Genomic DNA, 27,841 nt, shown 5'->3' with positions numbered 1-27,841 from the left:
CGTCCCACATGAAAAGTAAAGTCCTGCATTCACTCTTTCCAAAAGCCTTCTTTTGTGTGCCTTGTTGAGGCCTAATGAAAAGCTCTATTGTGCAGCCTTTTACTAACACTCTTTTCACAATTCTGGCTGAGAGAGGAATGTGAATAAAAGGCACAAGCAATTAAGGCGGAAACCTCATCCTTTTTCATGATGTATTTAGGGAAATGGAAAAAAAAAAAAAAGTGCACATTGATCAGAAGGCTGCACTTCAAAAAAAAAAAAAAAGGGGGTGGGGGGGGAAGAAAGGAGATGGGGGTGGAGGAGAAGAAAAGGAAAACAGTACAACCTTGATAAGATCACAGCATTAGAAGGGGACAAATTTACAAGCTTGTCCAGAATATGAAGTTAACCAAACTCTGCTCGCTGTTAGTAAACTGAGCCTCGCACAGATCAGAAATGGCACTCCCTCGACTACTGCGTTTTCTCTTAGGTGAGAAAAAAAAATAAATCTTGCTTCAGTTTCAGGGTTTGATCGTACAACAGGGAAAAGCACGTGAAGTCAAGTAAAATCAGATACAAGCCTCCGAAATCCCCGCGCCAGCTCCACTTCATGACTTGTGATTCAATTTTGCTTCTGAGGGAAAACTACTTCAGTTTTAGTAAGAACTGCATTGTGCTGAATGAGATAAAGGGACCCAGGAAAGGTTTAAGAAAAAGTTGCAGGCATTTATAAAGGAAAATTACCTGAGATGGCAAACATCAAGATGGAGACAGGCATGTTTTAATGTTACGGAGCGCTCACTTTTGGTCACTCCTTACATATCTGATTTGTTAAAATAAACTTCATCCAAGCCCATCAACAAAACTATTAAGAAAACTAGTAAAAAATAATAAAAAATGTCACATGCTTTATATTGCTTCTCCAAATGATATAATGTTTAAGCACTTTCCACTCAGATAAGCATCACCAGAGCATTTCTGTATGTCCCTATGTTCTGGTGGCATGCATCATTTCTGTAGCATTAAAACAGCCACTTGAAATGAGACTATGGAAAAGGCAGAACACTGTATCAGGAAAATCTACCTAAATGTTCCTGTACACTGCATTAGAGAGGTAGATTAATGTTCTCCTCCTTTACTGTGCTTTTTTGAGTGAACTGGGGAAAAAAAAAGACAAATTAAGAATGCCGTGCAGGCTGTTCTGTACAATCATTATTAATTATTATTGAATTAATTTTTATAATGGTATCAAGCCTAAGTTACAGGAAACAGAAAATGAAGGGCAAGAAATTTATCTCATGTTTTTGAAATGTTAGAAGTAAGCTGTGTTGGTGTATACATGTTCAGGAAAACTGGTGATGTTTATTTCTCCCTTTTATGATGCAACCTTCTTTACAGAGATCTTTTCATTCAAGCGTTTTGATCTCCTGTTAAGAATTAAATACTGCAACTTCTAGAAATGGAGGGTCAGAAAAAAAACTGGGCTGGCACAGCATCTTAACATATTTAACTTCAGTAAGTGTGCCTGCTTATATTTAAGAATATCTGAAGTAATGCTTTGGTGACTGAAGCCCCACAGTCTTTCAAGGCTGGCCAGCCAAGCCATGGGAATCTAAAGGTCTACCCAGGCATCCCATTCACAAATATCTTTGCACCAGCACCAGGCCACAACTTCTCTATTTATTTATTTATTGTCAAGGGACAATAGATTTGCTGACTTGCTTGGATTTTTTTTTTCCCCCAGAGGATGCCATTGTTTCCCATTTTCCCATTTTCCTTTGCTTTAACTGCTTTAACTTTCCATTTCATATCATGGATTGAACAAAACATTTCTCTGAATTGAAATTTTCTGGGGAGCTATCCTGTGACCCAAGCAATAGGCCTGAAACATGTGAAGACACGGAGAAGAAAGAGAACGGTGGTCAAATACTCAGGGTCAATGGCGCTTAGCTGCTTCCACACCACTAGGAGATCAAAGGCTAATCCCAGTGTCACTCTGAAAGACTCCTCTCTAGAAGAGGACATTTTGTTCAAGAACCAGCTATGGAATAGTATAAAATTATTAATTTCTCAACTACAAAGAAAAGAACGAGGGAAAAGTTTCTCACTAGAACGTTGATTTTACAGCCCATTTAAATGTTTAGTTACAAATTATTTGTATTATAACATACATATTAGAAGATTAACTTCCATGCACTGTCCCACATTCCTCTTCTCTCCCCACACATGTATAAGCCTCAGCCCATCCTCCCACAACCTCATGCTAATCCATAAATCCCACTATTCTCACCTCCCTAAACAGCCAGGCAGATTCTCATACCCTCATCTGTTGTGGCAATTCCTATCTTTTATGGTTCATTTGGTAGATATATCAAGGAGATGCTTCTGAGAGAACATATTAAAGTCCCCATGGCTATGTGCATGGTCACAACCACTGGCTTTGGTGGTGTAGGTAATGCCCTGGGACTCTTTAGGAGGCCATGCTAGAAAGCAACTACTATACCAATACATGCTAATGTAAGGTTTCATTATTCTAAGGAAAAAATTCAAATTCATCCTAAAAGGAGATTAGAGCTGTGCAGAGCTAGGCTCTCCTGATTACCACGTTGTTTTTTTGTTAGTTCACTCTTTAAGGGGTTTTACATTTTTTCAGTGCTCCAAAATATTTTTGAGAAACAAAACAACAGATCTGAAAGGCTTCTGTAACCTACTATGAATCTTTGCATCCTTATGCTTTGGTAATATCCTGTGCTATCTTGTGCTTATCTTAGGGGTTTAGCAATTCCTTTAATGAAAAAAAGTACATCCTGCCTGTGCTGCAATTCTTTCGCAAGGGCTACTCATACACGGTACATCCGCAGTGCTTCTCTCATGCTACAGGCACAGTAGCAGCGAAGAAGTTGGACGAGGATACAATAACGAGCAGAGACACCATCAGTGTTAGCCATCCACTGTGTCTGGCCTGGTACAAATGTCTAACAGAAGACCACCTCTGTCTGCAGGAGCTTACTGCCCACAGAATACAGAACACAAAAGAGCAAGGAATATGCTCATGCGCCGTGCCATGTCCCGGGTAGATGAAAACCCACAGACAGCTCTTGAAACAGTGTCCTTCGCAGGGAAGGACCAGGCCCTGTATCAATGAGGAGGCCAAGCACTTGGCCTCCTCACATCACATACTGCAGGAACAGCTGCCACCCCTCAAAATATTAACAAAGGCCTCAAGTCCCCTCTGATAAATTCAGACCTGCTCACTCTTTACTGTTACTCTAGAATGTGATACCTCTTTCCACTGTCTTAAATTTATTCCCCTATCAGACTGAAGGTTTTGCCTGAGCAGTTTTAGTTAATTCTGAAGTCTAGGAAATGCATGCCTTAACTATCTCATTACTTCTCCAGTAAATATCTTATTTTTAGATATAAAAAGTCGCTACATTTTTTTTTCCTGAGCTCTGGGAACATTTCAGGAATGTGAGGCAAGATATACAGTAATTCGAAATAGATATTTCCCAAGCCATTCACAAGTTTGCATCACTGAAAACACCAATAAATTCTCAAACAACTATACAACATTTCAATTCACAAAATTCACTATTGATCTACTAATGCACGCAGGCAGATGGGTACCTCCCTGCATCTCTCAGCTACCAAAAGATACATTTTGTGCATTCCTTTCATGTTCCAAACCGTTTCTCATTATGAGTGGACTTTTCTTATAAACAAAGCGTCAGAGAGAGATTTTCTTGTTGTTTTGTTGTTGTTGTTTTTCTTTAGCACACAATATGGTAAAATCTGGGGCAAGCCAAAGGCTGGGATTTTCATTGTAAGAAGAAGGTAAAAATAATTTCATTAGCTGACATATTCTTCTCTAATATATAGTTATTTCCCAGCTACTCAGCGACATCACTTTGAAGAACAGAATTATTCCAGACTGACTACATGAAAGGAGCACAGAAGGACGTATGCACTGGTGATACAGCACTTAAAGAAGAGAAGGAGACACGTCAGCCTGGAGGAGTTGATGGGGCATATCAGAGGTGCTGGTGCACACTGCGAGCAAAGGAGAACGCCAGTGGCTCAGGGAAAAAAGAAGGGAAGGCTGAACCCTCAATTCAGTGCCAATTCTTTATTTCTCTATCCTTTTGGTCTGTCTTCCACAAACATACCCAGAACCTCTTTCCTGATAATTTATGCACTGCAACTTCTTTCAATTTCAAATCACACCTTCATCCTTGCCCAAAATAATCTTCCAAGATCTTGCTTACAAGAGGATTTTTCATGAAGTACATTCACTTTTAAACCACTCTTTCTATGAACTTTCCCTATCATCCTCCACTGAAAACGCTTTTCTGTGAAAGTAAGTTGTGGTACAGAGCCAAGCGGACATCCTGTCCCAAAATGCAAAATAACAGCCTTGTGTGTTTAGGAACCTGATTTTCAACTGACTACCTACATAGCTCATGGATATGAAATGATTGTATACTTGGGGAAATACAACAGTGTGTCTTAAAGCATTGATATGTTTTGCAAAATTTTATCAAAGGAGTTTAGTAAGTTAAAAAACATTAAGACTTTTTTTTTAAAGAAGAAAGCAAGCATAGGAGCTAACATTATGTGTGTCGCACCGTTCACCTAAACTCATAAGATGATTTTTGTGTTCCTTTTTCTGTCACTCATCTCATTTATTCTCCATTCGTGGTGTAATCCCCCCTAGTGTCTTGTCTTGTCTCCTGACAGGCTGCAAGCTCTTCAGAGCAGCACAATTGTCTTACTTGCTATATAAATCAAGTTACATGCTAATGTTAAATTATAATGTTTTGACAGGATTTTTAAGTTGAACCTGATTATATGAAACAATAGAACTCTCTGATTTTCTTCCTGAGATTTTCTTCTTTAGAAAAAAATGATACCAAAAGAGGAGAAGTTGGGGTTTTATTTCCTATGATTTTTTAAAACTTATTGTTTTCCTCCTATCTGTCTTTCAGGGAGAGCAAGTGAAAAATGTTGGAGGTCATGGAAGGAGAAGAAAAAAAGAAAACTGTAAAGAATATAAAGAGTAGGAAACAAAAACAAATTCTTAAATTATAATTTCCAAAACCAGAATGCTAAACTAAATTCCATGAAAAATACCAGAATAAAGATTTCCTTACAGTAGATTCTGTTGAATGGAAAGGAACTCTACATTATCTTCCCCCCATTTTTGACAAGCTCTAGAAAAAGCCACAATAATTTTACACTCAATTTATCACTTAAGTAAATTTATAATGAATAATCACAGCTGATGGCTAACTGACAGGTAAGCCACTGGATCTCTTCTCACCACTCATTCATTCTCATCCTCATCACCATTTTCCTTTAGTTTTTTTGGTGTGATGGTGGACGTGTAGTAAGAGTAACGGGAGGCTGTGAAAGACATGAGCAGTGTTCCTGGACTTCTGGCTCCAGGCATTAGGGATTTAGATAAATAAGAAAAAGAGTATGAAGAAGATACCACCAGTGGCTTCCAAAAAGAAATCCAAACTCGTTCCCTGATTTTCTTTGAGGATAGTTCTGGACAGCATCAACCAAGTGTTGCCTACAAGGGATTAGCCTATTTTGTATTTTAGAGAAATAATTCAGTCTACAGAAGGCCTTGGAGGGACCTAAAAGCAGCCTTCCAGTTCCTATGAGAAGGTGATCAACAGGACAGGGCCAGGCTCCTCACAGCAGTGTTTGGTTGGAGGACAAGAGCCAATGGACATAACGTGAATCAAGAGAGGATCAGATTTTCCCCCTGAGGACAACCAGATGTTGAAACAGGTTGTCAAAACAGGGTTGTGCAGTCTCCCTCCTTGGGGGTTTTCAAGCCCTGACTGAATAAAGCCCTGAGAGACCTGGTCTTATCCCCTAGATGACCCTGCTTGGAGGAAGAGGTTGGACTACAGACCTTCTGAGATGCCTCCCAACCAGAATAATCCTATGATTTCCAGGGTGCCCATTTTTTTTTATATGTATATATACACACACACACACTTGTTGAATAAATGACAGTTATTCAAAAGCTCTGAGTGCCAAGGAAAGCCAACATATCTGCACAGAGGCTTGAACATACTCATGAACTTAAAAATTGGGGCTTTTATTTGGTTGCCCAACTATGGATAACAGTGCCGTAACACCAGGCATCTTTTATGGCATAGAAACTGACCCAAAACCTGTTTTCACAGGACCTCATTATTTTGCTTGTCTATTTTGCTTTTGTTAGCATTATTGTGAGATGCCACACATAGATCAGGGGCTATGGGATTCTTTCAGATAGAAATAGTTTTTAGTTGCGTTGTTACTTTTTGCAGACTTGATGCCTTCCGTTGTATCTGCAGCATTACAGAAGCGACACGTTCTCACGTATGCTAAAAGGCAAAGTTGTTACCAAAAATTCCTCCTTCTTGCTCTTCCTCTCCTCAATGCTTTACTCTTTTCTTATCCTGGGGGGAAGATGAGGGTTTAGTCATATGCTCATTCTTTTCCAAGGCATAAACAGTAGCCCTGAAAGATGACTAGCATCTTTATAAAGAAGCTACAGTATGTGGTCCTCAGAACACATGGTTCCTATTTTTGTCATTCTGGTAAAAGCATAGCAATGTCAATATTTTTTTCTTGTGATTTGGTGATTGTCAATGACCTGTATGTCAGCTGATACAGCTGACACAGTTAAATCAGAAATTAGCACTCAGTCTCTTTAGAAGCCAGACACATGGACACTGAGCACAAGAAAAATTGTAAGACAGTCCACATGATAGTCCATTAAACAATGAAACATGTGACTGACTAAAAAACAGAGATACATCAGCAAATTTCCCTGAGGAAGTTTATGGTATTTAAGTCCTAAACATTAATTTTATTGTACTGTATGAGGAACCAATTAACTGAGAGTTTCATTTTTCTCGGACATTGGAATTATTGTTCAGAATATAGATGAACAGTAAATTCAGCATATTTTAATTTTATTAGGCTTGGCTTGTTCATCTCACACATTTTTGCCGATTTTAAAAGGTAATTAGATATTTCATCAATAACTTTGTGTGCATCATTTTATTTAGAACACTTCCAGCAGCAACGAACTGCTATGTAAGACACATACAATGTACCTATTGTATATTCAAATTTTTCCCCCCTAATTGGATATGGTTGAAATAGTGATTAAAGCGCTTTCAGAAAACCTCATGTTGATGACATCTGACTGGGAACACAATATGATTTGTTACAACAAATTATCCACAGGGGAGAGGAGGAATGGGCAAAGAAAAACAATTCTTGTTTCCAAAATTTGGCACATTTCCATAAAAAGAACACAGGTATCAGCAAATAAAAGGCTACCCAGAAGCTTTCCTGAGAATTTGCGAATAACCTGGAAAACATATTTGGGGTAAATCCCGCTTTCAGAAATACAGACTTAGTAACTATTGTTTGCTGAGAGAAGAAAGCCAATCCTAAAAATCTCCATATAGTTCAATTTCTTGCACACCTCAGTTTCACAAATGAAGTATGTTGTTCTTCACCCTCCAGAGAGGAAACTGTCAGGAGTTCAACAGCTTCAATCATACTGAAAAACCTCAGGACCAAGACAACACACCACGCTGCCCTAAGAGGCCAGACTACATTGCACTTCCTTCTTATCATGAGCATCAACTGCTTAAAGAAGAGATGGAGTGCAGCTTCCACAACGAATCTTATTTAGCTCCATTAACTGGGGAGGGTTCATCTTCTTCACATTTGCACTAATCTGTGCCTTTTAGTGGACAGCAAATTGTAAAGAGTGCTGCAAATGTAGAGCCACAGAGGAAGCACGGGGAATCATTTGGTCCTGGTGCATTCTGCTCCTTCCAGCTGTTGAAGGATACCCCATCCACCACTGTTCTCAGCCTAACTCCTTCCACCTTTTCTGCAAATAGCTCCTCAGAAGCAGCCCCTTTTGCTTTCCCAAATCTTTGTTTCATTCCCTTTATTATCTCTTATACAGGAGAGACAATCGTGCCTTAATATCCCACATACAAATCTACACATATGTGCATTAATAAAAGCGTCACACTACCTACGACTGCAGAGCAGCCTCCTCTGAGGTGGAACTATGCAGTTTTCAAAGGGCACAATACAAAACTTATCTTCTATCACTTACACTGGTTTTATACTTTCAAAGCACTTCACAAATATTAATTAGCTCTAAACAAATTCTAATTATTTCTAAGAGTGGCCCTAGCAGATCTGTATCATCTGGTGCGAAATCTGACTTCAGTGAAGTCAACAGCAACAGCTCCTCAGACCTCAGCAGAGCTGACATTTCACTCACCATTGCTAAAATGCTGGCAGTCATGTATATTATCTAGCAAGTATCACAAGTGAAGCTGAACTAGTAATAGCAGTAGTAACAAATTATAGGGTTAAGAAATGCCGGCTGACAATAGAAGGAGAAGGGTTAAGTGACGGGAGCTGATCCACATAACCTAAATGTGGGAGAAGCTTTGCCACAGTTTGGGAAATGCAGTCATCGGGCTTTGTTTGGTTTCAACATCAGCCAAAATAGAAGGAGCTCACCTGGAGCTAAAACCAATTAACATACTTCAGGTACTGGGGTTAACTCCTAGCATCTGCTCATGCCACAGGTCACTTAGTTAACACCCCTCTTCAAAACATTAACTCTGTATAAAGAGGTTTGCGTTATATATCTATATAAACGTTACATATTATGTATATAATAAAATACATATAAAGAGGTTGCAGAAAAATCAAAATACTTGAATTCCAAATAGCACACAGTGAATGGATAACCAGGTATGTAGCAAGTAGGTAATCAGTATTTTTCTTGCTAATTATGGACGATACACTCCACCACATACTGTCAACTCATTTTTCTCATATGAAAAAAAATGCTTTGGTTGTAAATAATAATATTAAATATTTTACACACCATGCAATTATATCTAGGTATGGAGGTTAACAATCAACTGGAACCATAGATTATTAATCTTTTTCTCAAATAGAAATGTAATCTTAATAGAAGTTCCTCCCTTTTTCTCTGCCAACTTTACCACCACACAATATGCCATAGAGAAAAAAGGGGAAGTGTCAACTTGTGTAAATTGTCCCTTATGTAATGCAAACCATCTGTTTAAAAAACAAAACAAAATGAAAAACCAAGCCACTCCCAAGCATGATCTGCTACTGAGAAAAAGAAAGAAAAGGAAATTTACTACATCGAATTGGAAGCCAAAGACCACGACCTGCCATGTAACCATGGAGAAAATATTTACCCCTCTCCTCCCTGTATTTACCCAATTTTGCAAAATATTTGGAGAAGTATAAGTGAATAACTTGCTCTGCACATATTAGAGATTGATATTGTTGTATTCTTTTGAGCATTTCAGCCACCTAGAGTGTTTCAAATCAGGTAGGAACCCAAGCAGAGAAACCTCTTTGTTTTCAGTAACAGACGGAACAGCTCCCACACAGCGAGGCCACCACTGGGTCAGAAGGTCCCTGAGTCCCCAACCACTGGAACCTGGTGAAGTATAGGGGGATAAAGCATCGGTACAATCTTGCCCTGTTCTTACACTCTTCTTTAGATATCTGCCATGAGAGGAATCTAAATGGACCCCTGCTACAAATTGTTGTGACTATTTTTGTGTTATCTTCAGTCAAATCCTCAGAAAAGGAAGGATGTGTAGAGAAATTGGTACTCTGCCTTTTCACAGCCTCTCTCTGGATAAGCCATTACTCCATTTGGGAAGCACTGGCTGAGGAATCCTACCACATACGCTCTCTAAAACCACTGGGAGACATACATTTGACGCTTTGTTGCTCCAACATGGACAGGTGAATCAGAAAGCATTGAACAAGTTAGTTTGGTTTCATTATCTAAGCTGAATGAAAGAAAAATAGCAGTATAGCTAGATATTCATCATTTTTGCTCTTTCACTGACCTCGAGGCTTGATCACATATTCTCTCCCAGCTGCAGCTGTGCTGGCTGAAGAGGCCACTATCTCCAACCACAGCCCCCTGCCAAAGGTTACCACTGTGACCAAGCTGCTTGTTTAATCACTTCCCAACATGTTTCCATTAAAATGAGCCAGCTCAGTTTAAGCTATTTTAACAGAAAGTCCTTGCTATCCCAGCCTGGACAGAAGCAAGTCAGGGAGTGCTTAACCAAGAAGCTTGGCCAGCATGTCAGAAGTTAGAGGCACAGCGATGAGCAATGGGAGGCAGTTATCTCTTCAGCTTCTGGGCCTGCAGATAGAAGACGGCCAGGAACCCAGCCACGAGGTGCGACCCACAGCACTACTGACTAGAGATCTGCACTGCCTCCGACGGCACGCTGCTGAATTTGAGATACTCTTTCGGAGATCTGACTTTTCAAAGGGCCAGGGCACATAAGAGTATAAATGTCCCTTTGAAGGTATCCCCAACCGGATATCCACAACCAAGGTACTCAGCATCATTAGTTAGCTATGAAAATATTGGTTGCCCCAAAAATTCCCTCTTCCTTCTCCCCCAAATTTTCAAATCTCCCTTTTATTGAGCAGCGGTATATGAAAATTTTCATAGTTCTTTTATTTGTGACTGGAACTGAATTGTCCCATGGAGATTTTCGTCGTTCCTATGCATAGGTTGTTAATGCTAGTAAATACCAGAATCACCACTGAGAATTCCTGTCAATAAACCATGCAAAATTATTCCAAAAATCTATCAGTCCAGAAAAAAGGGTAGGTTTTCCAAAGAGACTGGGAAGGTGTAGAAGTGAGGTTTCATTTTCATAAGGTACATAAGCCAAATTTAAAACATGCAATGGCAATCAGGTAAAGATGCTGGTAGTGGGATCTTCAGAAGTTCATATGAAGGTCTTGCCTCCAAAAGCAAATTCACTGAAAGTTAAGTATTTAACGTGCTGAGAAGCTGAGCAAATTAATCCACTGTACATTCTCTGTTGAAGTGCTATACTGGTACCCACTTTAGCTCAGTTCAAGCTAGCATAGGTGACCATACTAAAGTTTACAGCACAGACATTTGCTAAATATCCCTGAGACTTAGATCCTAGTGCCTTTGCCTCTCTTGAAATGAAGATTTAGTCTCCTACATCACTCAGGTGCTTTAGAAAATTTTATCCAAAGCTCTTTGGTTTACAATCTACCACATCTTTGCCAAGAGGACTGATACACAGAAGGGCAAGCAGGGAGTGGGAGAAATACGTTTTAATGGACTGTCAAAAACGTTACTTGATGTGAACATGTTACAGTTTTAAGGCAGCTACGTTTTTCATTGCTAGAAGCTTTCTAGGTGTAGCTAAATCCGTATATGCTTTTTTGTTTACACTAAACTGTGAGTAAAAAGAAAAAAATCCTTTGGACTACTTATCACTTTTCCTCAGCTTCTCAGTCAAATTCAGTCAAACATGCCAGGGAATCACCAAACACAGAGCTGTCTTTTTCCACTGGCTTCTGCTCAGTCCTAGACCTTGGCATGCTGTTATTTCCAAGCCTTACTGCCAGGAGCAGCAGCAACTTTGCTCTTTTTTCTTTCTCATTTTCAAGGTTACAAAAACATGCGATGTCATATGTACTTCATGAATGTGAGGAACTGTAGGACTGTCTTACAGTTCATGTACATGGAGTAAAAAGAAGGAAAAAAACCAACCGCAACTCTATCCAAACCAGACTTCATTAACATGCAACCAATTTAATCTGCCAAATATATCTAACAGGGTGCTTTCCTGACCTTTTCCAGGCCTACAGTTATGGTAGCATTCATATGCAGTGTGGCTTTCAGTTAAACATTCTGTAATGTGAATCACTACTTCTCCCATTTGAGAAAGACTGAGTGTGAAATCACTGGAAGAACTGAATGAGCCTATGCTTTGGCACTGCAGCTGCTGAGGGACGTGAAGTGTTTTGAACAGTAATTTTCAGTAGTGGTCCCAGTCTGTAAAATATTAGGAAAAGGGATTAGTGGCCAAAGAAACTCAAGTTCGCATTCACGTACTGTATCTACAATGTTATAGAAACTGAAAGAAATCTGAAATGGTGGGCTAAGCCAGTTTAACTAAAGGAATCTTTTTATGCCCTCATTTTACGAAACCGCTGCAGTGGCAAGTCCTGAGTAACTCAAAACAACTGATGAATTCATGAGTTAGTCAACGATACAGATGGATACACTGACATGGATAAAATAAAGCTGAACACCCATGCTAGAGACAGAGAACGGTAGAACAAGCAAGTCCTAGATAACTCAGTAGAAAACTGATGTCAGAAGAGTTATACAAGCACAAATGCATGAAAACAAGTCTGCAAAATTCATGCTCTAGCTACGTCTATTCATGGAAATGGAGTTCCTCAATTATTCTTTAACTTGGATTTATCATCATCCTGTTGACAGGAGCATGAAATCCTATAGAAGGCTTCAATAAAATTTCGAAAAAATCTGGGGAATATAGAGAACAATACAAATCTTTCAAAGACTAAAAATGTAGATGCTATATTTTTTAGTGTTGGGCTCTCATAAATACACTCATAGTTTGTGTTAGTCCATCAAACTGAAAGGCATATGCTATCTTTGATCTCTGTGCAGAACCCCCGTTGAGATTAATGTGAGTTCTGTGTGAAGAAAGAGACTAGAATAGGCCCTCAGTTCACAAATAGTAAGCAGGCTGCTTCAGGAAAAAAAATCTATTTTTTTTACAGCAGTGCTGAAATTTATTGGGAAGTTTCAAATAAGCTTCTCTTCAGATGTATGTACGTATGTGTGGTCATCAGCATGTTCACTTGTCAAAAGGATCTGTCAGAAAGAAGGTGCACAAATCTACTTGTCATGTGGAATCTTTTGCTGTTACGTTGAAACACATACTTCATCTCTGACAATCTTTTCTTGTACGATACCAACTAATTCTCTATTTTACACTCATCTGTGCAAGTTAATGGCTTCGTCCATCTGGCAAGAGAGGTAACACTTTTATACGGATTGGTGTGAAGTTGTGCCCTACACCCACTTCCAGCTAAAAAAATCTACAGGACTTACTGCATCCCGCTTTGTAGCTGAAACCAGGAGGAAGAAGGAATCCTTGCTGTGCAGCTGCTGCTAGGGTAAAAAGTGGAATTTTTTCTGGGGAAAATGTCTGCTTACATGCTTTCTTTTAAGTCCTGATCTGAGAGGTCAGGTTTGAATATGCTCCTCCATAGTGGGGTGTTCCAGTAGCATCAACCACTCAGCCTCATCTTAATTACCAGAGCACTTCATATGAATTATATTAATTCCAAAATAAATCGAAAGATTCCACTAACGCACACCTATATCCCAATTAGTTATATCCCCCCCCTCCCTCCCCGCAATCCATAATGCCTCACGTCTCTTTGACTGCAGGGTGGGTTTTTCTTCTCTTTTATTGCACTGTGTAACAGCATCTCTGGCTCAGACAGTGCTTTCACCCTGACCGAGCCCAAACACAGAGATTCACACGCACAGAAGTACAAATAAGTGCATAAGTAGCATACAGCACAGTCAGTGCTGCTTTTCTGCCCATATACATGCACTTATTTGTACGTGTGAAAAGATACAGTCTCTGAGACGGTAAGAAAAAAGGCTGAGACACTTTATTCGCAAATAAAACACAGCTACGTCTGAAGCGTTAGCTGTTCAACTTTGCACAGCAACTGTACACAACCATGCAAGTCGGGAAATGGAAAATATTATATTGTAAGTGGATACTGCAGGGGACATGCAAGAATTAGTCATCAAAACTGGAAGTTGGCCATGGCACAACGTCTAATACTATTGCTTTTACCCAGATCTGTCAGAGGTTTAATTGCTAGAAATGGACATCTCCTTCGTATTTCACACAGATGAGAAACCAGAAGTTTGCTAAATGAAAATGTTAAATGGCTGGTTTTAATTAAAAAAACCCACTGTACTGACCAGATCAGTCACTAAAGGGTGACTGACTCATTTTTTAAGAGAGGTCATCTAGATTTCTAATGGCATTGTAAAGCTAAGGCATCGGAGCTACAGATACATTATCCAAGACTAAAATTTAGTTTGTGGTCTGTAGCCTTAAGAAACAAGGAGAGTTAGGGTGTTGACAGATAACCTTCTTTGGCCAGAGGCGTGAGAAGGTGTTACTCCCTTCATCATTGCCTGCATAGCAGAACTGGCAAAAGAGAACCTGCGCCAGCTCCTTGGTTGCCACATGGTTCAGACTACAGCATCTTGACTTAATTTTAATTTTAATTTAATCTCCTGAAGATCCAGGAGATGTCTCGGTTCACCCGACACTGTTACAAGGCAAAAGAGTGATAGGAAATTTGGGAAGGTAACCTCTTCATTTCTGCCAGGACCTGTCAACACCTGTGTGTGTGCTGACTGCATCTTTATAGGCTGAAACAATTTGCGAGGATGGAGTTCAGGAGCTGTTGACTGAAATTCTTGCACTGGGAGATTAAGGTTGGGACCGAAGCTAGAGTAGATGTAGCTCCACTCACTGAACTAACTTGATTCATTTTTTGTTACTTCAGTGTTCTCCTGTTCTGATCCTGTTAACTAGAAGACATACGTACTTTTAACTTGATTGCTGGAGAAAAAAAAACATAAAAAATGTAATTTCTTCCCTATCCCCACTCAGTCACCCTAGAACTGCCCAATGTCTGCCTTTTCTTCATGTGTTTCTTTTTTGTTTGTTTTGTTTAGGGTTTTGGGTTTTGTTGGGTTTTTTTTTAAAGACAAAGACAAAGTGACTGTATTCTTTTAGAACAAAAATGAACAGCCGTGTGGAATTTTTGCATAGTACTCTTCTTCGGCAAAAAGCCACAGAACTTTTTTTTAAATGGTTTCCAAGGATGAAAGTGACTTTGCCAAGCAAAGAAGCTTCAAAACAGGACTCAAAAACACTAATAGAAAGACAGATGGTTCTACTAAGAGCTTTGCTGCCAAAAAAAATGTTAAAAAAAAGTGAAAAAAATGGAGTGATGTTATTGAAGCTGACTGCAAAGTTCTCTGATGACTGCAAATACTCTTGTCCCACTGCAAGTGTTAACTCTGCCTCCAGGGCTAATATAACTAAAGCACCACACACACACAAATTGTCATTGCCAAGCCCACAATGTAGCACAAGTCTGCACTTGATTCCAAGTGACTGCCAAAGACACGAGCAAAACACCACACTGAAAAATTCCCATTTAGGAAAACATTTACCAGGAAAATGCCCTTTCTTCTTAAGCTGACTGCTGCATTTCATTTTTTCAAATCGCTGCTCCTCTTTATCTCTCCAAGGGGCCTTATACCCACTAATTTCAAATGACACAACCCTGGTTGCGTTAAGGAGGTAAGAACTATAGAGTGATGAGGATGGTTTGCATGGATACAGAAATAACGCAGTCAAAACAACGTGATTTTCATTCCAGGGTGGAATGTATGTAGCACCACTCAAACAGCTACACTTCATTTTCTCCCAAATACAAATAAGTGCAAACATTACTTTATTTTAATCCGACTACCTGACACAATACAATACAAATTACCGACTCTTCATTTTTATGGCTCATTTAACTACTACATCTTAACTTTTGTTATGTTTATTATTATTACCTAGAATTGCTAGGATACAACTGTTTCAAGTGGCACAGAATACAGGCCCTCCTTCCGAGTTTTACATGAAGGGTATTTTCCTCTTTCCTTTTCTTTTTTTTAAAAGCTATTACTACGTCAGTTACATCTCTCACAAATGTTTTTTGTTATAAAGTTTACATACTTCCCAATGTTTTCTCGATGGTAACTGCTTAATAAAACATGTCTACTCTGGACCTAATGGACTGCAAACCCAAGGCCTATTTTTCAGGCCTTTCAATTTGTTCTGCTAATGGACATATATATACATCCATAAAAAGAAATATATCCTTATGTCTAACAATGCATATAGCTGTCAAGATTCTCCACTTGCCAATCTCTCCCCACAACTAAGGTCTTCTTAGCTGTAATTAACGAAAGACTGTAGTTTAAATCCTCACAAAATTCCCAAGGGATTTAATGGGCTACAATTTCACCTTGTAACTTCTTACCTGCTTTAGGATATTAGTCTGGATGATACTGATACAATTTTCTATAAGGGTCTGGTTTTCCCTATGCATACTGTTGCAACTGACCACATAGTTCCCTGACCTTTCTTTTAATTTGAATGCCCTCACCACATAGCACATTAGTACTCTTGTACTGCATGGCAAACTGTAGAGGCATGGTATGCACAGAAAAGGCATATGACCTATATAAAATAAAGAAATGAATCAAATGTCATGAGAGCCACAATATTCTATACAATCAATTCACTAGTCAAAGAATTCATACTTTCACATATCTCTGACAAATAATTTGGGGCAAGAGGGAAGCCCGTGATGCAATGAAGGAAGCATTCAAGGCCAGGTTGGACGGGGCTCTGAGCAACCTGATCTAGTTAGCGGTGTCCCTGCTCCTGCAGGGGGGTTGGACTAGATGACCTCTAGGGGTCCCTTCCAACCCAAAACATTCTATGATTCTAAGTAAAACCACACCACTTGACATTTAGTTTATGAGAAGTACTGCCCTTGAGGAAGCGGATAAACAAGAGTTCAAAGAGGCCATGGAAGTAAAGACTCTCTTAATTCCTAATGAGGACAGGAAGTCATCTTCTGTAATGGCAAAGTATTTTAGGAGCAGAAAAAATTGCAACCAAGTTTCACCTAGAGCCCAAACCAAAATCAGGAATCCTTCATACTTGTCACTGAAAATCCAAAAAGGAGACTAGCCCTAAAGAACTTATCAATGACAAAACCAGTGTGAGCATATGACAAGCAACTAATAGGATATGACTGTCCAAGTGGGAAACTGAAGCATCCGGAGTTGCCCGTGGAGGTTTTAGATTTTGGGAAGGGCCTCACTGTATCTTTATGTGTGTCAGTGCCTTTGAAAAAATCTGCCCTTAAATGACTTATCCTTATCAAAAGAAATTTGTTAGCAAACTTGGAACTGATTCAAGTTGTTAAACCCTGGGCCAGCATCTTCACAAATATGCGTATCCTTTATGACTTGACCATAACAAATCCAACCACACAAAGATGTGCATTCAATGTAGCCACAGCCAGATTCCCAGCATTCCCAGCTTTCTTATAATTGTAGCACTTCTCCCTGAGTTTTGGTCTCCTACCTACTTTTAGGAACATACTATGGTTACCACAGCTACCTAAGCACTAAGCAGTATGTTTTTAACAGTTACCCCTACTGTTTGTTACTAGCTCCTGCTGCGACTTGTATAAATTTAGATTGCAATCACTTGACAGCTATAGTTCTACTCTATTTTCTGCAAAATGTCCATGCGCTTTGGGTCACTATGTAAGTAGCTACAAAGACAAAATAGCCTAAGGAAACATCAAGGTTGCAAAGTTAGGCATTTGAGGCTTAGGGAATGCCAGAATCAGGATAGCTTGCCTGACCTTGTGTTGGTCCTTTATGCCCATGCATCCTGATCCAGTCTTTAATTAAAAAGTTCACAATTTTCCCTGTCACATGACTCTTGCTTAATCTTAATTATAGTATTCCTCAAGTAACATAAACCCATACTTGAAACAAATCTAAGCCGCTGACACAGCAGCTGCTATTAGTTTTATTTATTTTGTCTTTATACACTTCAACCAATTTCATTTCCGCAGTTGCTCATTACATGTTTATTAGCATAAACTTTTATATAAGTTTTCCTCTCTCCAAGGTAAATGTTTCAATATGTTTCCCGGCATCCATATACAACACTTTCCACTGAGGGGCGAATACTGATCTTCCACCCACCTCTAGTTCTTCAGAAGCAATTCTATCCATTTCGGTGAGACTGGTGACGGAGTAACGAATTACAGAGTGTGAATAAGAACGGCTGCTAAAAGCAACACTCCCTTCTCTACAGACTGACAAAACTCTGAGCAGTACTTTACTCTTGAGCTGTTTAGAAGATGCCCTTCAAGAGCTATATGAGCATCTTTGCTGAAATGATCTCTTACACAGCTTCTTCACGTAGAAGTGTGGCTAATTTTTGTTTTCATTTGAGTTATTCTCAGCTGCCTCAAAGAAGTTCAGATTTTACATTCCTAGAACAGTGGATGTGCATGAATGATTCTTTTCACTTTGAAGTGTTGTATGAATATCTTCTTGCCTGCAACTTGTTTATAAGTTAAGCATCTCTTCTACCCTATATGAAAGAATGTAATGTACATTTAACATGCAATAACACAAATCTGTCCTTCAAAAATGACATGTTTAATTGCATCGGTCCCCCTTCCTGCAGAAACACTTGGCTCGTGGTGGCGCACACTATACTGCAGGACCGGATTCTTTAATTAGCATATGTGTTGGCCATCTCCTCCTCTCTTCCTCACACCCCCCCACGTCTATCTTAAGGGAAATAAAAATATATGTCCTCATATAACTACAATCTGCTATTTTCCCTTACAGTGACGTTTAAAATAAGACAAGAAAATGTTGTTCTCCTCATTCTCTTCCCTAAATTGTCATAAGTGTGTCCTAAATCTACATGGCAGGGAGCCTTGCCTATCTGGGTAACGCAGTGATCCCTCTCCTACTGAGTTTGAGGTGGCTTTTTACGGGGTGCTTAGTGAGTGCTTAAGATGCAAAACAGAAGGTGGATGCCGAGAAGCAGAGATGCGGAGAGGAAGACACTGACGAGCCAGACAGCACGCTCGTTCCACCCCGTGCTCTGACCTAGAGCTTTGCTTTTACTACTGAGGAGCAGCTCACTCCTCTGCCAGACATACTGGTATAGGGGATCCCAGTGAAGGATTTTGTGATGGTTTTTTCTTCCTAATCTCTACTTGAAAATTCTTCCGCAGTGGATGATTTGACCCCTAAATATTATTCTTCCCTGTGCTGCCTAAGAGGCTTACACAATTCATAGCAGTACTTATGAGAATTCATCCTGTCTGAACACCTCAGTTCACTTAATAGTAGCACCTCACTGTTCATAGCTGTTTGTAAACAGTGACACTGATCGTGGAAAAACGTGCTCTCATAGTGGCAATATTTTAAGAAGAATAAAAAAGGCTATTTAGGGAGACACCCCTCACCAAAACTCCACTAGCACAGGAGAGCTCTAGTTAAGAGTGTTAGTGTGGAAAAAAATATTAAGTTTGATGGAATATGGAGACTATCCTTAACAGGTTAATAGTTGGCATGTATGCAACTTGGCTCATAGAAAACACAAGGAACAAACTTTCAGGAAAACTGAAATGCATCTCCAAGAATTACATAAACATTTTTTCATTTTAAAAAAGCAAGGCTTTTCAGGCTGGAAACTTTCTCTCTTTACTCAGTCCTGCAAGAGAATCCAGGTGTCACTACCAGCATCTATCTCAAATTCATCTCATTGTAACGTCTATAAGTACCACTAAATGCACACATGCTTAGCCTTTTTAACTAAAGCGCAAAGAAATGCCTTAAACTGCCAAACAATACTGACAGTAGCTGTTTCCATGTCGATAACTTGCTTCCAAAGGCTTCCCTCCTCCACTTCATACTGTAGAACAAAATGCGCTGGTGAGAGACAAACACCTCCAGCAGCACTTTGAAGGACATAAGCCAAAAGGGCCCTTTGCATTAAGGAGCATCTCTGGATACTTCCGAAGGAAAAAGCATTATTACTTATTCATTTATGTAACTAAAATAAAGAACTGTAGAACACTTCTTTTATATTTGATTTGATATAGAAAAAACATACAGAGGAGGGAAAAGCAGTAAGATTACTTTTTCTCATTTGGGATGACTTAACAAGAAGTATTCACGCTTGTGCCATTTAGCATGTAAGTTATTGCTGTGGTTCAACCCCAGCTGGCAACTAAGCCCCACACAGCTGCTCACTTACTCCCCCCCAGTGGGATGGGGGAGACAATCGGAAAAGTGAGAAAACTTGTGGGTTGACAGGTAAAGCAAAAGCTGTGCATACAAGTAAAGCAAAATAAGGAATTCATTCCCCACTTCCCATGGGCAGGCAGGTGCTCAGCCATCCCCAGGAAAGCAAGGCTCCATCACATGTAACGGTTCCTTGGGAAGACAAACGCCATCACTCCAAACATCCCTTCCTCCTTCTTCCCCCAGCTTTACATGCTGAGCATGACATCATATGGTCTGGAACAGCCCTTTGGTCAGCTGGGGTCAGCTGTCCCAGCCGTGTCCCCTCCCAGCTTCTTGTGCACCCCCAGCCTACTTGCTGATGGGGTGGTGTGAGGAGCAGGAAAGGCCTTGACTCTGTGTAAGCCCTGCTCAGCAGTAACAAAAACATCTCTGTGGTATCAATGCTGCTTTCAGCACAAATCCAAACTACAGCCCCATACTAGCTACTGTGAAGAAAATTAACTTCATCCCAGAAAAAAACAGCATAGTCATCTAGACGGCAATTCTGCCACAAAGGCATTTGAACAAATAGCCTAACTGAAAAGGAAGAGGCTACCTGAAATGAAAAGAACATAAGCTGGAACTCATTCCAATATGCAGCTGTTTTAAGCCAAAAGCCTAAGAGCTCATGCAGGAATGGCTGCCCCAGACTATACAGCCGGTAGGGTCCTCTGGCAAAACCAGGACTTTCAGAGCAAGCTACTGTAATTCAGGTAGCGGCTACGCTGGAAGACTGAAGTGCACTCTCAAAAGAGCCCTTTCTAAGCCAAGCTCAAGAGCAAAACTCATTTTATTTGCTCTTTCCGTGTTATAGAAGAAAAAAAATCCATTGTTAGGTTGATTGAGCCATTTATTTCATGAAGAGGTCAAAGGTAGCAGAGGACACAAAATTGGCTTTTGAGGTATGATGACCAGGGTTTGGGCCAAAGTGACATATTTCACCTTACCTTACTTAATATTCACACAAATACTATGTTTCTCATGCCATAGCTTCCAAGCACCTAGGTGCCTTGCTTAAATGTTTGCACCCTTCCTAGAAGAATAAGCCAAGACTATAATGGAAACCTGCCACAAAGGTGCTGCTGTCAAAACTGCTGATTTATATGGTGTATTGTCCTCTATTCGCATTTTTGCTGGCTAATAGCAACTTACTCTTAAAGATAAGTGTCACGTAGCAAGAGGTAATCTGCAAAGTCACTCCCTTCAAACTGGAAAATCTATGAACTTACATGAATGACTGATGCTACCTCACAGCGCGTGATGGAGCACACAGTTCCCAGACGCTTGGTTAATGCCTTTCCCAATGAGGTCTGGACCAGGGCTGATCGCTCTAGCAGTAAGGTATTCCGTCAGTGAAAAGAAAACAGGTGCGAGATTTCCTGATGTGTTTTAAAAGACCGCACGTAGGCTAATTTCTTGAGCTGCACATGTGTACTGTTTTCTAAGTTAGCTGATGTATTTATTATATACTGGTTCAGCTAGTCAAATTATAATTAACTATGGGGGGTTTTGTACATGCCATAAAGAATCAGAGACAAAAATAAGTAAGTTTCCTTTGTCGCTGCTCATACCAGCCTTCCAGAAGTCACCTGTATACTTTTTCTCCCCAACTTTCCACATTCTGTTTAAAGAGACTGAAGAGGCTGGGGTTTGTGCGTGTGTCCTAACCCAGCTCTCTTTCTTTTCCAAGTCACTTCTTTGCTATACCTAATGCTCACAAATCAAAAGTCCTTGTGTAACAGTATCATCAACTGCTGTCAAAAGAGCTCTGGAAAGAAGGTCCGGTACTGCCTACTGCTGCAGAGGAACCAGGGAAGAGCAAATAGGACCGTTTGTGTCAGCTCGGTGTTAAGTGAGGGCTGTTTCTATCTGAGGCTGTTAGAGAGTGACAAGGTAGAACAGTCAAAAGAGGCGTGCAGAATTAGAGGACTTTTCCTGTAAGAGCACAGGGGTTTTTTTAAACATACACAAGGTTGACTCGGCAAATCTTAACATTATTAATCAGTGGGTAGACTATAAGAACAAGTAGGAATGGGAAGCAAGGCTCTGTAGTAGTGCGGGATGCAGAGAGCAACTGTGAGTCCAATACTGACTTTGCAAGAACTTCTGTGTATGTTGGAAGTCATCAGATCGGGGTAAGGAAATAACTTGTAGTATTACACACCATCACAGGCAGCAAGTCTGGCCCCTTTTTGACAGATAAATTCTGTGAGCTAGGAGAAATGTCCCTCCTTGCTATCTCTTCAGCCCTTCTGAGGTGCCTGTGGGCTCAGCCTGACACCGCAGTACTGTTGTGAATGTTCTCATGCAAAGGATGCAAACAGGACCATAAAATGCTTGGCTATAAACCTGCCCAAGATGCTTTTCAGGTTGAGAATGCAGCTTAGGTAAGGAAACATATTTATTCTAGTTGTGGTTCTTACTCCTATGTAGACTGAAGTGATGCAGCTTTTGGGGTGTGAACCTACTCACTAAAGATTTATTTAGTCCATTTTCTCCAAAAGACCAAGAAATGGGTGGCAAGAGCAAGGCTGATGCCATTATGTGTAAGCAAGGCTGACTGGTATTTTTTGTCATATAGTTACTCAGAGGCATGTGTGTTAAGGCCAGCTGCTACACATCCCTCTTTACCCCGTGCTGATTCTTCCATAACATATTCAAACACCAGTAACTAATCATTTTGATATATAAATTGCAGTAATATTCTTCCTGTCTACTACTCCAAAAAAGAAATTTTTAACCTCTGAAACAGGGAGAAAAGTTCTAATATGGAAACCACTGTACTTAAGATGGCGCATAGATGAAGGGAAGTGCCATGACCTCATTTTTGACACAATGGAAAGTCCAAATTCATTAATAGATCAATATCTGAGGCCCGAACCACTTCATAGCGCACTGCTGTCTTTAAGAGACTTGTTATTTTAGCAATGACCCTGAGGCACTCCTGGAGAAAAGTTGTGAACCAAGAGCCATACGCAGGCTATGGCTCGAACACTACTGATGAAATGGGGAACCAGAATGTAAGAGAGGATGAAATATGAAGCAGGCACGCTGTGGTACTTCAGTGGAAAGTAAAAAGTTTGCAAGGCAAGCCCATCTCTCATCCCGGTCTTCCTTCACCCTGACCATGGCAGGCACGGCAGGTACCAGCAACGGGAAGCGATAGCTCCCTAAAGCTTTCCTCTATTCCTGAAGTGCTACCTCCCCCTCTAATGCTCTCGCACTGCGGTATCACCGCAATCTGGCCTTCTATTTCAACTCTTCCACTGCCACTCATTATGAGTCACCCATGACACATTGCTTGTAATGATTCTATACATAATTACAGTAAAATATTTAAGTCTCATCAACCAATATGAAACAATTCTACTTTCATAACCCTTAATGCAGAAATCTTGCTTACTCAAATTAGCTGACACAGAAGACAAGGAGATCATCAGAATTCTGCCTTATAGTAACTATTTCTTGTTTTGGTTTGGGTTTTTTGGTGCCAATTTCCTTAGTAGGATTTAAGGTAATATTACCATATAGAGAGGAAGGGGTATTCTTTCAAACAAACCCCCAAGGTTTCAAGATGCATTTTTCACTCATTATCTCTTTGACAAGTGGAATATCATTAATTAAAACAAACACAACAATTTTAATGTGTAGGCGGTGGGCAAGAAACAGGGGTTATTTAATATCATGGAGTGGGCAGAAATCCAAACCCCATTCGGCTGCTGAATAGTGCAATGGTATAAACAAACATGAAAGTCTTATCAAAGTCATTCACTTAAAACCATACTATCTAGAAAGAGAGAGAAAAAATATACAGAAAGGACTCCGAAAACAAATTCCACGCTAGAAGTCTGTACCTTCCCTTGGTTTCTTTAAATCGAAAGGTTGAGAGACATAGTTAATTAAACCTTACACAATCTAACACAGCATGGGGAAAGAAACATTCTTCATGGCCTGATCAGTGTAGACTTTAGCAGAATTGGGTCTGCTCAGAAAATCTTAGACTTAAATCCACTGACTAAACCCTTTGAATGCGCCCTTTTTTTCCCAACTCTATTATTGTTAAATCAGATACATGTTTCAGTATGCATCTCATCTCCAGTGACATCAGTTTCAGAGCACTAGTTGCTACAACTCAATGGAATTCTTTCATTATTATTATTATTATTATTATTATTATTATTATTGCTGTTTTATATTGAGTTTTACTGCTTTCTACGTGATCTTAAAAACCCCTGTACTTAAACACGATGGACAAATGGCCAAGAAAACTAAGACCAAATGTTAGTAGAAACCTCTGTGGAAAACACATTTCTAGTATTGGATAGCCTCTAATTACTGCCCAGGGAAACGCACAATAAAGACCTCTTTTCAATCTTTCAGCTGTTCAGACTTGTTTTCTGACTGTCCCTTTTGCCAGTGGAATTGTTCCTTAAGAGAGTTTAGTTTACCATCGAAAGTTCAATTTTAAAAGTGAAATGGATCCAAGTTGCAGAAGAAAGACTATTTAAATAGGTATATAGCCACTCTTCCATTCACGCCCTGATGCTTTTTTTCCCTTGTTACCAAAATCCTCATCTGAAAATGTTTTTCACAAGTTTTGTTTGAGAACATTTTTTTAATAGGACTGAAAACAGTCTCCCATTTTGTGCCTACAATTTGGTGACAGCAACACAGTTAAAGCACAATTAACTGTAGATCCAGTGGTAATGTTTAGACATCTCATCATCTGATTTCTGTGTACAGCCAGGTAGCCAGCTATCCAAATCCTGCAGCTTGTTACTGCACTGAATTGGAGGCACAAAAATTTTGATTGCCCTGAACATTTTGTCTTTTTTTTTCTTTGATATCTCCTTCAGTTCTCGTCTTCCTCATCCTCCTTTATTATTAAAAATACGAGGAAAAACAACAAAAGAAAGAAAAGGAAGACTAAATGTAATTGTTTCTTTGGCGCTTCTAGATCTGGACCATGCAGTGGAGAAGAAAATTGTCTACCTCACAAAAGCACCTATCATCATAAATCAGTTTTTAATTTTACTGGTGGATTACAGCAATCAGATAAACATTTGCTGCCTGCCTCCCCTCTATATTGCTCTTTGAAATCGCCTTGGCCCAAGATTTAGTTAGGTGTGGGAGTCCTACCTACCCTACAACTCCCAGACAATATCTGATCGGTATGCAGTGGGGAAAAATATAATAGCATTCACGAAGCAGAATACACGCATAATATATGAAGTGCAGGATCTCACAAGAGGGGGAGAAGTACAACGTAATGAAAATGAATAATCTTTGGGTATTTTCTTCCTAGTCTGAAGTAGTTCTTGAATGTACAATCATTTTTTCTGGCTTGACTGCCTTTAAATATACACATACCGAACTCCTAGTTCAATTTTTAAGCCACTGTAGGTATTAGAGGACAATTTACATGTGATTTGCATTTTTTTTCTGTGCCTGTGGTTTTGGTAAGTCTTCCAAACCTAATGACTGTTCTTTTGGCCAGCAACATAAATGCTGTAATCACACAATTATTGTGCTGGGAACAGTTTAATTCAGCATTTTGTTCTCAACCACAGAACAATTACTCAACAATTTTGGTTAACCAGACCAGCTCACTGCCTGGAGAGGAAGCAGAATATTCACAGGATCTATTGTCTTACATAAAGGCGCTCAGTAGATTCTTATCTCTTACAACTTCCCAGCATCTCTTTGCTCTTTGGGGTACTTTCACGTACTCCCAGTTCATGAAAATAAATGACTAGCAGCACACTGTATTAGCTTATTCATCTCTACCTGTTGAATGCTTTTAATTGTGCATTTGCATACTAAAGAGAAAGGTAGATGTGATGTGTCTGGGAGAGAGGGATGTAACGGAGCACTGTAAAAAGCTCTGAAAACACTGCAGTGATGTTATCCATCTCCTCTATTCTAAGCATAAACCACGGCCATTGAGGAGTCATTTTTAAGTTCTGCTCTTCAGTCATCCATTTCTCTTGAGCAATAAAGTGAATTTTCTGATCGATTGATTTATTCCTAGTACTGTTTATACGGAAACACTGCTGGCCATAAAGTACCCCTGAGATCTCTTTAAGCACCATTTGAGATGGAGAACGAAGTTTTAATCCAGAACACAGCCTCTGGGACTGGATGCTTGGTGCAACTGAAAATCAGGGCCTTACCTAAGGTTCACTAATGCAAATCAGCAATTTTATTTTATGCTAGTACGGGACAGCCGCAGACCCAATGTAACGGTGGGAACTGATGGACCTCATGGCTCTCATCATGTCACGACATGACAGCACTTGATGCCACTGAGTTTGGTTGATGGGAGAGTGGGGAAAGACCCTTGAGTAGTCTTCACTCGCTCACTGGCATGACTGAGGATGTGCAGATTTATTTGAAACCCCCAGTATTTCTGCCAGATAAACAATTTTGCAGATATTTACTGGAAGTGGGTGCCTTTTTTTTTTTTTTTTTTAATTTAGGCACCAACACTTAACACGCTTTGTGTGGTAGACCTGGTTCACAGTGAAGCAAATAGAAGTTCTGACACTTCAGTAAGAATAGATTTAAGCTAGCTAACTAAGTATCAGGATCTTTACATATTTTCTGCTCCAAATTTCAGTTCTAGAAGCATTTTATCTAAGCAAATATAAACATTTTAATAATTCCTTTTTCACTTTTGTTTTTGTTTTGTCTTGCCAGTTACAGGGAATATTTTCGTTCAGAGCTGTGAATCTGAAAAGTACAACTCTGGCAATGCTGCTGAACAAGTAAAATTAAACTAATTAAACAAAGCTGACTCAATAAACTTAGTTTGATAGTAAGACAGATCAAAAAGGAAACCAGCAGTAAACATGACAAAAACACAAAGTAATATTTGATTTTTAAAATGCCTTCAGCTTTTAAGTAGTATTCAGCTCAGAAAAGGGACTTCGTAATAGTCATTATTTTCTTAAGGGCAAAATTTGACCTTTGTGTTGAGTCCTTGCTCTGCTGAAGTCAATACAAATTGACCCCAATGGTCCTCAGCAGAAATAACTTGATTAAAAAAAATAACTTTAATTAAAAAAAAAACCCACAAGGCATCTATGGAGCACAACACATGTTCAAATGTCATCATCAGCAGGACACTGAGCTATGACACTTCTTTTTTTGCTCCATTTATGAATGAACAGCCTCTTTTTGCTTGAAGCCCAGTTTCAGCTGATGTTGAGAAAGATGTCTCTCCTGAAAGATGGGAGACACAATGCGAATGCATGAAGGAAACAGAAGCCCCAATCCAGCTCTTTCCATTCCTTAAGCAACTGCTAAGCTTTCACCACGCTACTGCACAAAAAAAAAAAAAAAAAAGGAAGGACTATCTCTTCTTTAACTGCTGTATATTGGAAAGGAAGCAGCTATGTTTTACAATCCCGTCACTGTGCTTCAGGCACCATGCCTGATGGTTGAGCCTTTTGGGTGATGCCAACACTGCTCCTCCTTGTCTCTGGTTTGCGATGACCCTTAGGCAGGGGCTAAACATTTAGGTGTTCAGACTGGAGCAGTTTTAGGGCATGCACAGAGGAAGAAAACTCGCAGATCGCATCAGCCAATGCTATGTATGTTTAGATGCCCCCAAAGCTTCAGATCTCGTATTTAAACTAAGGCTCTAGGAGGGTCTGTCTAAATGACGGCTGGACAGGATGTGCACATGAACTCGGGAAGCGCTCTTGTGTCCCTCAATTTAGGAGTTCCCAAAGGCTATCTAAGTCCTGTTTATCAGAGAGTAAATACTTTTTTGATGTGAACCTAAGCCATCCCGGTAAGAATTCTACAGAAAATTACTTTACCAAAGAATGTTGCAACTATGTTAGAGGTCCTAATACCATACTCGTATTCTTCGCAGGCAAGGAAATAAAAAGACAGCGGTGCTATACACCAACACGTTGCTTGTGT

The 27,841-nt window shown here is 39.7% G+C and overlaps 1 protein-coding gene across 2 annotated transcripts in view; it reads right to left on the bottom strand.

Moving 5' to 3' along the window:
- The window catches only part of SOX5 (SRY-box transcription factor 5), a 263,656-nt gene that overhangs the window by 91,118 nt on the left and 144,697 nt on the right, over window positions 1-27,841 (bottom strand). For both annotated transcript variants that reach the window (XM_035888537.1, XM_009648741.2), the window contains exon 7: window positions 13,019-13,115. In XM_035888537.1, the coding sequence (XP_035744430.1) occupies window positions 13,019-13,115 (97 nt within the window). The remainder of the gene's footprint in view (window positions 1-13,018; window positions 13,116-27,841) is intronic.

This window comes from Egretta garzetta, unplaced genomic scaffold, assembly GCF_000687185.1.
Source record: "Egretta garzetta isolate BGI_Z169 unplaced genomic scaffold, ASM68718v1 scaffold81, whole genome shotgun sequence".
NCBI classification, from domain to species: domain Eukaryota; kingdom Metazoa; phylum Chordata; class Aves; order Pelecaniformes; family Ardeidae; genus Egretta; species Egretta garzetta.
Note: the sequence above shows the minus strand (reverse complement) of the source record. Positions and strands in the feature narration are given on the sequence as shown.